Here is a 13,797-nt window from a genome sequence, read left to right as displayed (position 1 = left end):
TGGTCAGTTGACTCTGTGGGCCATGTCCTCTTGGTGTCCCTTACCCCTCTGGTTCCTGCTATCCTTCCTTCCCCTACTCCAAAGGACGCCCCGCACTGTGCCTAATGTTGGCTGTAGGACTTTGTATCTGTCCCCATTCAGTTGCTGGATGATGTCTCCTGGTCTTTTTGATGACAATTTTTTCTAGGTTCTGATCCCAGTATACTCTGCAGGCACCACAAGCTGCAGATTGAAGGTTTTTGTGGCTGGGTTGGTGTCTCAATCCCACCACTTGAGGCCTTGCCTGGTTGCAGAAGATGGCTGGTTCAGGTTCTGTGTCCCCCATTACTAAGAGTCTCTGCTACGGTTACTCTCGTGGCTTGCATGGGGTTTCCATTTCACTAGCTTTTCATCTCACTGCCAAAATTTTCCCCAATTCCACTAATTTTTTTCCAGTATCCCCTCCTCACAGTTGATCCTCCTGTTCTAAACTTCCACTGGTCCCCAGTCCACCAGCAAAATCTGTACTATTTCTCCTTCTCAAGGAGATCCTTGCATCCCATCTTCAGCCCTCCTTGTTACTTAGCCTCTCCGGGTCTATGGATTATAGCACGGTTATCCTTTACCTTACAGCTAATATCCACTTGTAAGTGAGTACGTACCATGTTTGTCTTTCAGTTCCATCCATTTGCCTGCAAATTTCATAATGTCATTGTTTGTAGCAGATGAATAATACTCCATTGTGTAAATGTACCACATGAATAAAGTTTCTGTATTCATTCTTCAGTTGGGGAACATCTAAAACATTCTGTTGTTTGCAGTTTCTGGCAATTATGAGTAAAGCTGCTATGAACATAGGTGAGCAAGTGCCTTTGTGATAGGATGTAGTGTCTTTTGGGTATATGCCTAGGAGTGGTATGGCTGAGTCTTGAGGTAGCTCACAATTCCCAGTTTTCTAAGAAACCACCATATTGATCCCCATAGTGGCTGTGCAAGTTTACACCCTATCAGCAGTAGAGGTGAGGGCTTGCTCCAGATCCTGGACACTATGACCTGTCACTTATGTTTTTTATCTTAGTTATCCTGACAGGTGTAAGATAATCTCAGTCGTTTTGATTTACATTTCTCTGATGGCTAAGGATGTTGAACATTTCTTTAAGTGTTTCTTGGCTATTTGAGTTTCATCTGTTGAGAATCCTGTTTAGATATGTAACCCATTTTTTTTAATTGGATTATTTAGCTAATGTCTAGTTTCTTGAGTTCTTTATATATTTTGGAGATCATCCCTCTGTCAGATATGGAATTGGTGAAAATCTTCTTCCATTCTGTAGGCTGCCTTTTTGTCCTATTGATGGTGTCCTTTGCCTTACAGAAACTTTTCAGTTTCATGAAGTCCCATTGATCAATTGTTTATCTTAGTGCCTTGCCTACGCTATTGGTGTTCTGTTCAGAAAGTTGTCTCCTGTGCCAATGCACACAATGCTGACATCCAGTTAGACCAGCACCCTTTGTTGAAGATGCTGTCTTTTTTCTGTTACATATGGCTTCTTTATCAAAAATCAGATATCCATAAGTATGTGAATTTATGTCTGGATCTTTGATTTGATTGCATTGGTCAATGTGTCTACTTTCATGCCAGTGCCATGCTGTTTTTATTACCATTGCTCTGTAGTACAGTTTGAAATTAGAGATGATGATACCTCCAGAAGTTCATTTATTGTGTAGAATAGTTTCAGCTATCCTGGGTTTTTTGTTTTTCCGTATGAAGTTGAGTATTATTCTTTCAAAGTCAGCAAAGAATTGTGTTAGGATTTTAATGGCGATTGCCTTGAATCTGTAGATTGCTTTTGGTAAGACGATCGTTTTTTTACTGTGCTAATCCTACCGATCCATGAGCGTGGGAGATCTTTCTACCTTCTGATATCTTCTTTAATTTCCTGCTTCAAAGACTTGAAGTTTTCAGCATACAGGTCTTTCGCTTGCTTGGTTAGAGTTACCTCAAGATAGTTTGTATTATTTCTGGCTATTGTGAAGAGTGTTGTTTTCCCTGATTTCTTTTTCAGTCCATTTGACATTTGTATATAGGAGTGCTACTGATTTTTTTATTTAAGTTAATCTTGTGTCTAGCCTCTTCACTAAAGGTGTTTATCAGCTGTAGGAGCTCCCTGGTAGAAATTTTGGGGTTACTTATATATACCATCATATCATCTACAAATAGTAACACTTTGACTTACTCCATTCCAATTTTTAATCTCCTTGATCTCCTTTAGTTGTCTTATTGCTTTGCTCTAGCTACAACTTCAAATACTATTTTGAATATATATTGAGAGAGTGGACAACCTTGTCTTGTTCCTGATTTTAGTGGAATTGCTTTGAGTTTCCATTTAATTTGATTTTGGCTACAGGCTTGCTGTAAATTGCCCCTTTTTTATGTTTAGGTGTGCTCTTGTATCCCTAATCTCTCCAAGACTTTTATTATGACAGAGTGTTGGATTTTGTCATAAGCTTTTTCAGCATCCCGTGAGATGATCGTGTGTGTGTGTGTGTGTGTGTGTGTGTGTGTGTGTGTGTGTGTGTGTTTCAGCTTGTTTATATGGTGGATTACATTGGCAGATTTTCATATGTTGAACCATCCCTGCATCTTGTTTTTATGATGGAATACATTGACAGATTTTCCTATGTTGAACCATCCCTGCATCAAGCCTACTTGTTCACGGTGGATGATCTTTTTCATGTGTTCTTGGATTGTGTTTATGTGTATTTTATTGAGTATTTTTGCATCAATATTCATGAGGAAAATTGGTCTGTAATTCTCTTTCTTTGTTGAATCTTTGAGTGGCTAGGGCATCAGGGTGACGGTGGCCTCATGAAATGAATTGGCAATGTTCCTTTTGTTTCGATTTTGGGTAATAAAAAATTTGAGGATTATTAGCTCTTCTTTAGAAGTCTGGAAGGCAAATTTAAACAATATCTGTCCACAAGGCTTTGTCATGAAATATCTTGGTTTCTCCATCTATAGTGATTGAAAGTTTTACTGGGTGTATTAATCTGGGCTGGCATCCATGGTCTCTTAGAGTCTGCAGGACATCTATTCAGGCCCTTCTGGATTTTAGAGTCTCCATTGAGAAATCCAGTATAATTCTAATAGGTCTGTGTTTATTTGTTACTTGGTCTTTTTCCTTTGCAGCTTTTAATATTCTGTATTCTGTATGTTTAATGTTTTAATTATTATGTGGCAAGGGGACTTTTTTCCTGATCAAATCTATTTGTATGCTTCCTGTACATTTATAAGCATGTCCTTCTTTAGATTAGGAAAATTTTCTTCTATGATTTTGTTAAATATTTCTTCTGGGTTTTCAAGCTGGGATTCTTCTCTTTCTATTCCTATTATTCTCAGGTTTGGTCTTTTCATAGTGTCCTAGACTTCCTGGATGTTTGGCATTAGTTTTTTAGATATAACATTTTCAACTGATGAATCTATTCTATCGTATTTTCTGTGCCTGAGATTCTCTCTTCCTTCTCTTGTATTCTGTTCCTCTTTGGTCTTCTGGTCTTTGTGGCCTGGATTTCTTGTGGCTGGCATGACCTCTGATCTAGTAGAGAGTCTCTGGCAAAGTTGGGGGCTGACCTTCTGGTGGCTAGCTGGCTTTTGTTGCAACAGGGGGTCTCTGTTCTTCTAACTGGTATGGCCTGTGCATAAGCAGAGGGAGTCTGCTGGGGTTGGGGACAGGGCCTGGAAGTGGGAAAGGCAATGAGCTGGGAGGGTGTATGATGTGGGATGGTTCTTTGGGAACAGAATCTAGGGAGTGAGGTGGTTCAGCTGGCAGCCAGGTCACTCACCTGTTCTTGTGTGACCTAAAACAATTTTTAATTTAAAAAAGATAACTCCGCCATGGCCATATCTCACAGCCCCGCCCCTTATGCTGAAACATGGAGTGTCACCAGTCATCTGACACTGAAACACCTTGGCATCAGTTCACACAACTTCTAATTTACTATTAGAAATAAACACGTGCAGACTCCAGTACTTGAGAGTCTAAAGCAGGAGGATTGCTGTGAGTTTGCAACTAGCCTGAACTATATACTGCATTCCAGCCTAGCCTGACACAATGTGAGACCCTATTTCAAGAAACAAACAAAAGTATTTGAATTAACTTTTAACTCATATAAGAATTCTCTTGTGCTAATTTAAACATCAATTGCTGTCTTATAATTTGACTTTCTAAAGATGCTCAAAGGTTGTTGTGACATCCAAAACATTTCTGTGTTAAGAATCACTAAAGAACAGTGTGACTAGCCAGATGAGATGGCTCAGCACTGGCTGCTTTTTCAGGGGACCAGCATCCACACAGTGCTTTATAACCAAGTGTAACTCCAGTCACAGGGCCATATTTGTCTTCCAAGGGCACCAGGCATGCACATGGTACATAGACATACATAGAGACAAAACACTCATACATTTAAAGTAAAGTATCAGACTTAAAAAAGTGTGATGTAACTTGGAAGAAAGAATAATCTATGTGGACCCCAAAACCACCATGGAAATTTTTATTAGCATGTAACTCATGATTTAATTATAGTCACCTCAATGGAGTAGTGTACTTTTAAACAATCTTAACTAAAACCTTCTCTCCCTCCTTTTAAGAGAGATTCCCCTGGAGCTTCAGCGACTGGTCCATGGCAGCCAAGTGAATCTGGATATGGAGGATCATCAAGACCAAGAGTATATAAAACCCAGATTGCGATTTAAGGCTTTTAGTGGAGAAGGGCAAAAACTTGGAAGGTAAAATTCCTCTAGTAGGAAAAACACCTTTTTGCTCAAAATGATATTTCTTTGAGAATAAGAAATAAAAATGACTTGTGAAGTAAAAAGTGAAATATGAGCTATAAAGACCTTCCTACTGGATTTAGGGGTTTAATTTGGATAATAATATTAGTAGCAAGTACCCAGAGATCAGTCCTGTGTGCACTCAGTAGCTCCTTTGATAACAGCTCTTTAAACAGACACTGTCTTGCAGAGGACCGAGTTTGGTTCCCCACACCCATCCCATGCAGCGTGCACCTACTTGTAACTCCAGTTCCAGGCATCCGTGGGCACCTGCACATGTGCACACTTAGCCACACAGACACACATCTGTATAATTAAAAATGAAAATAAATCTTTACTCAGTTTTGAAATAATAGTAATTTGCCCAAGATGTGGTTGAGCTAGAGAATGACTGGAACCAGTTCCATCCCACACACTCTGGGATGTGTGCTTTTGACCACTGTGCTGTGTCCTCTGGTTCAGTTTTGGCCATTTCATGGAACTGTATAATGCATGATGCTTTGCGATGCTTTGAGCATATCCCCTGTACACACTGCCCTCCTCCCTCTCCTACGAGCTTCCTTTGTTCTCCTGTTCTGGTTCCATGTGTTTTTTTCTGTTCTTTGTGTGTGTATGTTCTTTCATATCTGTTTCCAATTACACAGCTTCAAAAGAGAAACTGTAAAGTGTTGCTGATTGGAAAAAGCAGTGGATATATTACCTCACACCTTCGTGGATGTGTCTGCCATGAACAAACACTGAGATGCTGCAGCAGGGCCAGTGTGCTTCAGTTGATCGTTTTCTGTGGTTTGTAAGCAGCCCTTAGGTTCAGTCTCCAGCACCACAAACCTGGCCTGGTGGTCCACACCTTTAATCCTAGCACTAAGGAGATAGAGGCAGGAAGAGCAGCATTGCAAGGTCACCCTCAGCTTCTACCCAGTCTGCATCCAGTCCAGTGGTATACTCACTCTGTTGCTTGCCAGACCTTGAAAGCTTGACCATGCCTAAAAGTGGAAAAAGGAATTTGTTCAGTTTTAATATATAGAAATTTAACACCAGCATGTTAGTGTGACATGACTCAGTACACATAAACTCATATTTAATCAAGTATTACATTTTCTAAAGTGAAGAATTGCTCCTGACATTTTACATTAGACACTTACATTAAGAACTGTATTAAGTTTGATCCCTGGCACCAAAACTTAGGAAAAAAAAAAGAAGGAAGAAAATTGAAACTAAAAAACTATTGATATAGAAGCTTAACAGTTCTCATTTTCCAAGAGCTTAGCACAAGCACAAAGAGGAAAAGAATCTATTTTTGTCCATAGGCAGTAGTCTAATTACAAAGGGTGTACAGGAGAAGTTAGCGGAGTTTTCTTGTGATACACCAATAAATAGAAATAAGGAAGTCATGGGTGACGGCTGGACATTTACAAATTACAGCTTGAATTGAGCTGGATTTGAGCCCCAAAAGACCTACAAAATGTCAGTCTTTTGCTGGCAGGAAGGACTAGAGGTGATATTTGCCAGGGGCTTTTGAACTATATAATGATAAATGACGAACCTTGAGTAGATAATCTCTGTGTCTGTTTGTGTGCTGTTTAGTTGAGAAGATTCTGATTGCCACTCGGTCATCTGTCACTGACTCTGAGATGGGTTTCGCGTTTGTCCCTAGTCTTCAGGATGCTCTTTTGTCTGATGCCAGGCGGCCCCTCTGGCCTGCCTTCTGTTTCCTACTGGGTTAGCCCTTGCCTCTCCACAGCCACTGGATCTTCTGCCTCATGCAGCTGGGACTGCTTACAGTGTCAGCCTGTGGAGCAGGCAGTGCTGGGCCCCCTAGATCCCGTAGGACTGATCCCAGATGCTCCCTCCCTTCCTCGCTCAGCCCTCAATCTTTGCCTGTGTCACATGCTTAAGCACATTGCTTTGCTTTGGCTTCAAAGAATTTCTCTGGCTGATGATAATTATTTTCATGTTACTTTCAGATGTCTGAGGGAATCTCAGCTCAAATCCTTTCTTTCTGCTTTCTTAAAAGTATCTTTGTATCTTAATTTCTCTCTTTAAAAATAAATTGATTTTAATTAACCTTAAAAAAAAATAAAAACAGTATATGAAAATGTCACTATAGAGGGCTGCAGAGATGGCTCAGTGATTAAGAGTATGTGCTGCTCTTACAGAGGACCTGGTTTGGTTCCCAGTACCCATTTGGGGCAGAGCACAACCATCTACAACTCTAGATTCAAAGGAACCGATGCCTTCCCTGGCCTGCACAGGCACAAGGCCTGCTCATAGTGCATATACATAAATGTAGGCAAAACACTTGTACACAGAAAAATCTTTTTTAAAAAACTGTCCTGGTAGTGTGATGGTTGACTAAGGGGACGTTTGCTGTGCATTGCTGTAGTCCAGCAGTCATGGGGATGAAGCAGAAGGATCAGTTTGAGGCCCACCTGAGCTACAGAGTGAGACACTGCCTCAACAGGAGGGTGAGTGGGGAAGCAGTCACCAGCAAAGAAAAGTAACTTTGAAGTGAGCGCTGCACCTAGTGATAACACCACAGTGCCTGCTCACTAGTCTGAACTTAGCATGTGAAAGGGTTCTGGTTCACCTCTGACTCAGAGCTGTTCCACTGATACGGTGGCCATACCTGTTCTGAACGTCCATCCATTCCAGTTTGTAAAGAATACATTTTTACACTCAAGCTTCTTACAAGCGCGCTTTCTACTGAGTTCCCTTCCTGTTCATACTTCATTCTTGTTTAGGAAGAAGCTTGCCTGCCGGCTCAGGGTTCTCTTAGAAGATATTAGATGATGGAAATACCTTTATGCAGTAGCTCTATGTCATAGAAAAGAGCTAAGTCAGCTTTGTCGTTTCTCAGTAGGTTACCCTTTAGGTAGTGTAGAAACCTAAGTGCCCTCGTGCCTGATAGGGTTAATCTGTAAAACAGAGCAGTTCTCCCCCAGCAGACAAGGACTCGGGCCAGTGGGGATGGCTGACTCAGCAGGGTCACGGGACAAGTGAGTGGGATGAATGTGTGGTGCTGTTGATCGTGTGTGCGCATGGTTGCTGGTGAGGAGAAAGACCATCCTGTCTTCCGGCACCTCTTCATCTGATCTTCATCCCTCTCCCCTGTGACCTAGCTTGACAACACAACTGCTTAAGATTTTAGCGTGGGACTTGAGGAAGAATCTCCTTCAGTATCTAGTAATTTACTGTGTTTTTCCTTTTGTGTATTTTTATCATATATTTTCTCAGATTGGATGTAAATCTGGAAGCAGGAAAAAGTGGGGCAAGTGTTGGCAGTAAAGATCAGTTAACTTTCCTGTCTTGCCATATAACTTAAGTTTGGGAGAAAGTTTGGATGGAAACCTAGTGCTCATAGCTTTATAAAGTAATGCATGAGGTTCTGAACTCCTAGTACTTAAGAGATTTATAAACAAAGATGTAAAAACTCCCTTAAGATGCTAAGGAATTGTTAGATTTGCAGATTTGGTGAAATTTGTTTTGCTCTTGAAGGAGTTCTTTTTTCACAGTAACTTTTAGTTTATGTCTGGTCATCCTGATGATATTAGAAACTATTAAACCAATCAGGTCACTAGTAAACAAAATAAAATGGTAAGGTGTTTTGTCTAGAAAGTTCCAGTGGGAATTAATGTGAGAAATGAATTCATTTCTCACTAATAACTTGGAGCTGTTTCTCTTTTGCAAAGCAATATCTACTTAAGAAGTTTTTTAAATAGTATTACCAATGTTTTAAAGCAATGGTTCAGTTCTGATTATATAAGCAAAAATAGCTTTTGACTTCTTTGTTCTAGACGTTATGCTGAATGACTTCATGGGTTAATTAATGCATTACAGAACACAGTCTTACAGAATTAGACAAGGTTGAGGTTTTTCCTCAAGTGCATCCAGTTAGAACATAGTTGGGATTTGAAATCTTTTTTTTTTATACTCTTGGGTCTCTGATTTCTCATTTCTCCCTGAGCTGTGTGGTAAGCAGTGTGAGGAAAGTTCAGAGATGAAGTTGGAGAAAATGCAGTTAGGTTTCTGAGAGATCTGGGATCTCTTATTAGTAGTAGGAGTCTTAAGCACAGACAAATTGTAATGTAATTAGAGAGGCCAGAAGAAGTAGAGAAAACTGAAAGTAAGCTGTGGTCTTGTTAGGGAAGTCCTCTGACCGAGCACAGCACAGCTTACTGCAGAGCTGAGGCTTAGCTACCTTCAGTGTGTCCTGCATACTCAGTTTGTGTTCATTCTTAAATCTTCTTTCTTAGCCTTACACCTGAAATCGTCAGTACTCCTTCCTCCCCAGAAGAAGAGGATAAATCAATACTTAATGCAGCTGTTCTTATTGATGATTCAGTTCCCACCACAAAAATTCAGATCAGGTTGGCAGATGGAAGTCGTCTGATACAGAGATTCAACAGCACACACAGGTGAGCTGCTGCACCAGCCAGCCAGGGGTCTTTGCATTCATATACTGTTGCTCATATACTGCACAAAGCATAAGGAATAGATGGAGTTCTTTACATTTCGAAGTAAGCTTTAGACAGAAGAATATTTAAAAGGATGGTAGCTACCTACAATAAATGAAATAGATGGTAATAATCGTAAATTATCCTATTTGTCTAAGTTTAGACAACTCAAAGATAGGAGCTGTAGTTTTGCATTGTAACTAAAACTACATCAAGTAGGCTCAGATTCAAGATAGTTAGATCCTATTGGGACTTTCTCAGTTAAAAAGTGATCACTGTATGCTAGGATGGTAGTACACACCTGCCATCCCATCATTTGGAAGCTCAAAGCAAGTACAAGTTTGAAGTAAATCCGAACTACATAACAAGACATTACCTCAAACAAACAAAAAGTTTATGAAATTCTAATGAGAACTTTCTGTTTAGCAACTTCATAATGTAAATGCATGGTGTAAGTAGTTTGTATTGTTGGTACAGTATCTCGAATAGGCTGTTTCATTCTCTTTAATACTCATTTGAATATAAGTATTTTCCCTACACATAATAGTGCTTTTATTTTTCACTGGTTATAAGACCCTGCTGTGCATTTATCTTAGTTAAGTTACTAGGTATATGTAAGAGTAATTTTTTAAATTCTTTTTTTGTTACTGTTTTTAATGGTAGGATTTTGCTGTGTGACTATGTAGCCTAGGCTAGCCTCAAAATCAGTGATCTTGACTTAGCCTTCCAACAGGTGGAATTACAGGGCTATACTACCACGCTTAGCTTTTATATATATGGGTGTGTGTGTGTGTGTGTGTGTGTGTGTGTGTTGTAGAATATTATTTTAAGATGTGTTACATTTGTTTTTCCTGTGGAACATTTGTTCAATGATGCCAAGATATATGTGTTGCATTTGTTTATGTTGTATTTGTTTAACTCAGTGAAGCTGTGTTACTGTGCCTATCTAAAATACCTGATTGTCTAATAAAGAACTGAACAGCCAATAGTGAGGGAGGAGAAGGGATAGGCAGGGCTGACAGGCAGAGAGAATAAATAGAAGGAAAAATCTGGGAGGAAAAGGAGACAGAGCAAGAGGAGGAGGACATGAGGGGCCAGCCACCCAGCTATACAAGCAAAACGGAGTAAGAAAGAAAGGTATACAGAAGTAAGGAAAGGTAAAAGCCCAGAGGCAAAAGGTAGATGGGCTGTTTTAGCTTAAGAAAAGCTGGCAGGAAACAAGCCAAGCTAAGGCTGGGCATTTATAATTAAGAATAAGCCTTTATGTGTGATTTATTTGGGAGCTGGGTGGTTGGGCCCCCCAAGAAACCAACAACATTTTGGCCCCCAACGTGGCACCATAGAAAGCTGAACTGCTGCATGCCTCTGTGTGTGTGTGTATGTGTGTGTGTGTGATTTATAGTGTTAGGTTCATCCTGCCCAGTGTCTTAGAGCCTTACATTGCCAACAGTTTTTACTTTTAAAACAATCAGACTTGTACTTTTAATATAACAATATTGTTTATACTTTTTTGTTTTATTACAAATGTATACTCCAAAATTATTATTTTTCTTTCAAAATCTGATGAACTTTCCCATCAAAACAATGTAAATTAAAGAAATTATTGCACCTTTAAACAAAAGTTAAGTTATATAATTTTTTTGTGAGAATGATTTTAGCTCAAAGTTTGCATGGAAATGTGCCCTTGTTACAACCAACTATTTTTATTTATTCCTTCAGGATTCTGGATGTCCGAGACTTTATAATACAGTCACGTCCTGAATTTTCAACAACTGACTTTATTCTTGTAACTTCGTTTCCAAGTAAAGAGCTGACAGATGAAAGTCTGACCCTACAAGAAGCAGATATTCTTAATACCGTGATACTCCAACAGCTAAAATAGTATTGCTCCAACCCATGTAGGAATAGGTAATGTGCGTATTACTAAAATACTTCCAGCATAAAAACAACCCAATTATTTTTTATTATTCAGATAAATTCTGCTTTTGCTGTTGATCTATCTTCCAGTATTTGTCTAGATAAATTTAGACTACAGATGGATCTTGATGTTTGAATTTTTAGTTGCAGAGCTGGCTTCAATTGATAGCTGTAAACATCTAGGTCAGCCAGCTTACTGTATGCTCCGTGTCAATGTAATAACATTTTCAGATGAAGTAAAAAGAACTCTTTTTTGGTAAATGTATTTGGTAAAATTTGTGCTCAAGTTTTTTAATGCAGCAATGAACAGTAGCCAGTAAAGATCCCTTTCTGTAATATATACCAGAATGTCTGCTCTGAATTTGACACTGTTTGATCATACAATAATTAAGATTTTGCATATTCTTTTTACATATTGTTTGAACTATGTTAGTATTTTGGCCTTGTATTTTGTAAAATTGCAAGTATCATAAACTAAATTTTAATAGATGTAAAAGTCATCTGCTCTTGAGAAGACATGATAGACAGCACTTTAAAATCAAGAAATTATAGTCCCTTCCAGAGCCTGCCTGGATCACTTTCATTTGTTCATTCAACATTTTAATAGGGGATATATTACAAGTAGGAACGCTATTGAAGGTATGCAACCCAGAGTATATTCTTCAGTGTATGAACTCTGTCTGAGAGACTGGAACAAAAATCACTAGCAAGATGTTTATGTTTTCCTTATCCAGGCATGTCGATTCACAACAGAAAAGCATGTTTCCCCTCAGACAACATTCTATCCTTAGTCACCATTTCCAGGTAACTTTCTGTTGTTGATGTAAGAAATACAGAATTTGTGACTGAAGTAGCACAGATTTTATTCTCTTAAAAGTATGTAGGTCGGAAACTGAAAATGAGTTTCTCTGTGCTTCAATCAAGGTGTTGGTGGGACCCTAGACAAACATTCTCTGGCTGTTGAGCCTCGAGAGGCCACCTCTGTTCCTTACCCATGGTGCTCTCCCTCATCAAACCGCCAGCACTTGCGTCCTTTGAGCCTTCTGTAGTTACACAGTTCTCTGCTTTTGAGGACATGTAAGATGTGAGAGGATGCACAGACGAACGAACCCATGATCATCGCCAAATGTTAACTTATAGTAACCTTAATCATCCTTCAGAGCTGCTCTTTCCATTTCATTCACCTTCATGGGAGTGGGGACATTGATATGGTTACTGTGGTGACAGCCCACAGTATCTCAGAGATTTATTTACCAAATAACTCACCCCGTCCATTCAGAGGTGCTCAGAAATCTCAATGTATCCAACCGACTCAAAGTCCAAAACCTTATCTGCATTTCATTGGTTCAGAAGTCCCAAATCTCATTAAGATTAGCTAAAGTAAGTAGAGAGTTTATCTCGGCCTATGACACTAAAAGCTAATTATTTGCTCACAGGTAAATGTCAGGACAGCTATAGAATAAGCTACTAACATTGATGTGTAAAAGACAGGAAACAGTGAAAAGTGGAGCCACTGTCACCAAGGAGCATGCAAATCCAACCAGACGTCCCATCAACATCTGAGGCCCAACATTAATGTGTGGCTCTTGTAACTTAGTCTTGTGAGTGTTGACTGTGTCGGTCATCTTCCTCTCACAGAAGCCACACAGCTTGTTTCTTCTAATTCTCATGTTGTGCTGTGCACCTTTCACTTTACAATGGCAACGATCTGTCAAGAAACTTAAGGATCTCCCGTGTGTCATGGAGATTGGCTCCATTAAACAGGAAGCTCTTCAAGCATCTTTCTACTAACAGAAATAATCCCCTCACTAATTTTTAGTTTTTCAGAGAAAACAGAACTGTGTCATGCCATAATCTCTTCAAGAGCCTTTTGTGTGACTGAATATGCAAACCATTTTATTACATGTGTGGTGTGCATGCTTGTGTGTGTGTCTGGACGGGTGTTTGGGAGAAGCCTGAAGTTGATGTTGGGAATCTTCCTCAATCTCTTTCCACTGTATTCAGTCAGGCAGGGTCTCAGGTAAACCCAGAGCTCAGCAGTGCAGCTAGTCTGGCCAGCCTACTCCAGGGACTCCTGTCTCCACCCAGCATGGCAAGCACTTTAGCTCCTGAGCCGTTCCCAGCCCTTCAGACCTTTGGTTCCCTCTCGTGTTATCTAAGAGTTGTACACCCACACCCTCGTTTCTGTACATCAGCTTTCCCCACAGTGTTGTCACTTTTAAAATACCTTTCTTAAGTGCTTGTCGTTCAGGTAGGACCGAGAATTCCTTCCACTAAGCCCTGGTTTCTTCTTATATGTCACCTTTTCACACGGTTTCTGTTTACTGTAAAACTCACTATAACCAGGAAGAGGAAAACAGGTTAAAGTTTACCTAAAAATTTCAGCTTACTCTTAAGCTTATCATGTACAAATTCTGCTATGCACGTAACTGTACAACTCAGCTAAGCTTCAGTTTTCCATTAATGGCTTCCTCGTTCTCTGAGCCCTCATCAGCAGAGCCTTTAATACCATCGTTTTCTAAAGACTACTCATAACCACTTAGACATTCTCTGGTGATTTACGTTTTCCCTAGCAAGTCTTAATTCCCTTAACTCCCTTACTATCTCCAGCACTAGCCT

General features: G+C 39.7%; 1 protein-coding gene across 3 annotated transcripts in view; it reads left to right on the top strand.

Annotated features, from left to right (window-relative positions):
• Ubxn2b (UBX domain protein 2B) overlaps positions 1-12,478 on the top strand; it is a 29,263-nt gene extending 16,785 nt beyond the window's left edge. Inside the window, exons 6-9 of one of the 3 annotated variants that reach the window (XM_037202433.1) lie at positions 4,625-4,762; positions 9,061-9,222; positions 10,981-11,169; positions 11,913-12,478. In XM_037202433.1, the coding sequence (XP_037058328.1) occupies positions 4,625-4,762; positions 9,061-9,222; positions 10,981-11,143 (463 nt within the window). In that variant the 3' untranslated portion in view covers positions 11,144-11,169; positions 11,913-12,478. Of the gene's footprint in view, positions 1-4,624; positions 4,763-9,060; positions 9,223-10,980 lie in introns of all 3 variants that reach the window. The other 2 variants (XM_037202432.1, XM_037202434.1) reach the window with 2 other exon arrangements.
• The last annotated feature ends 1,319 nt before the right edge of the window (positions 12,479-13,797 follow it).

Source organism: Peromyscus leucopus, chromosome 2 (genome assembly GCF_004664715.2).
Source record: "Peromyscus leucopus breed LL Stock chromosome 2, UCI_PerLeu_2.1, whole genome shotgun sequence".
NCBI classification, from domain to species: Eukaryota; Metazoa; Chordata; class Mammalia; order Rodentia; family Cricetidae; genus Peromyscus; species Peromyscus leucopus.
This window is presented reverse-complemented; position numbering and strand designations above follow the sequence as displayed.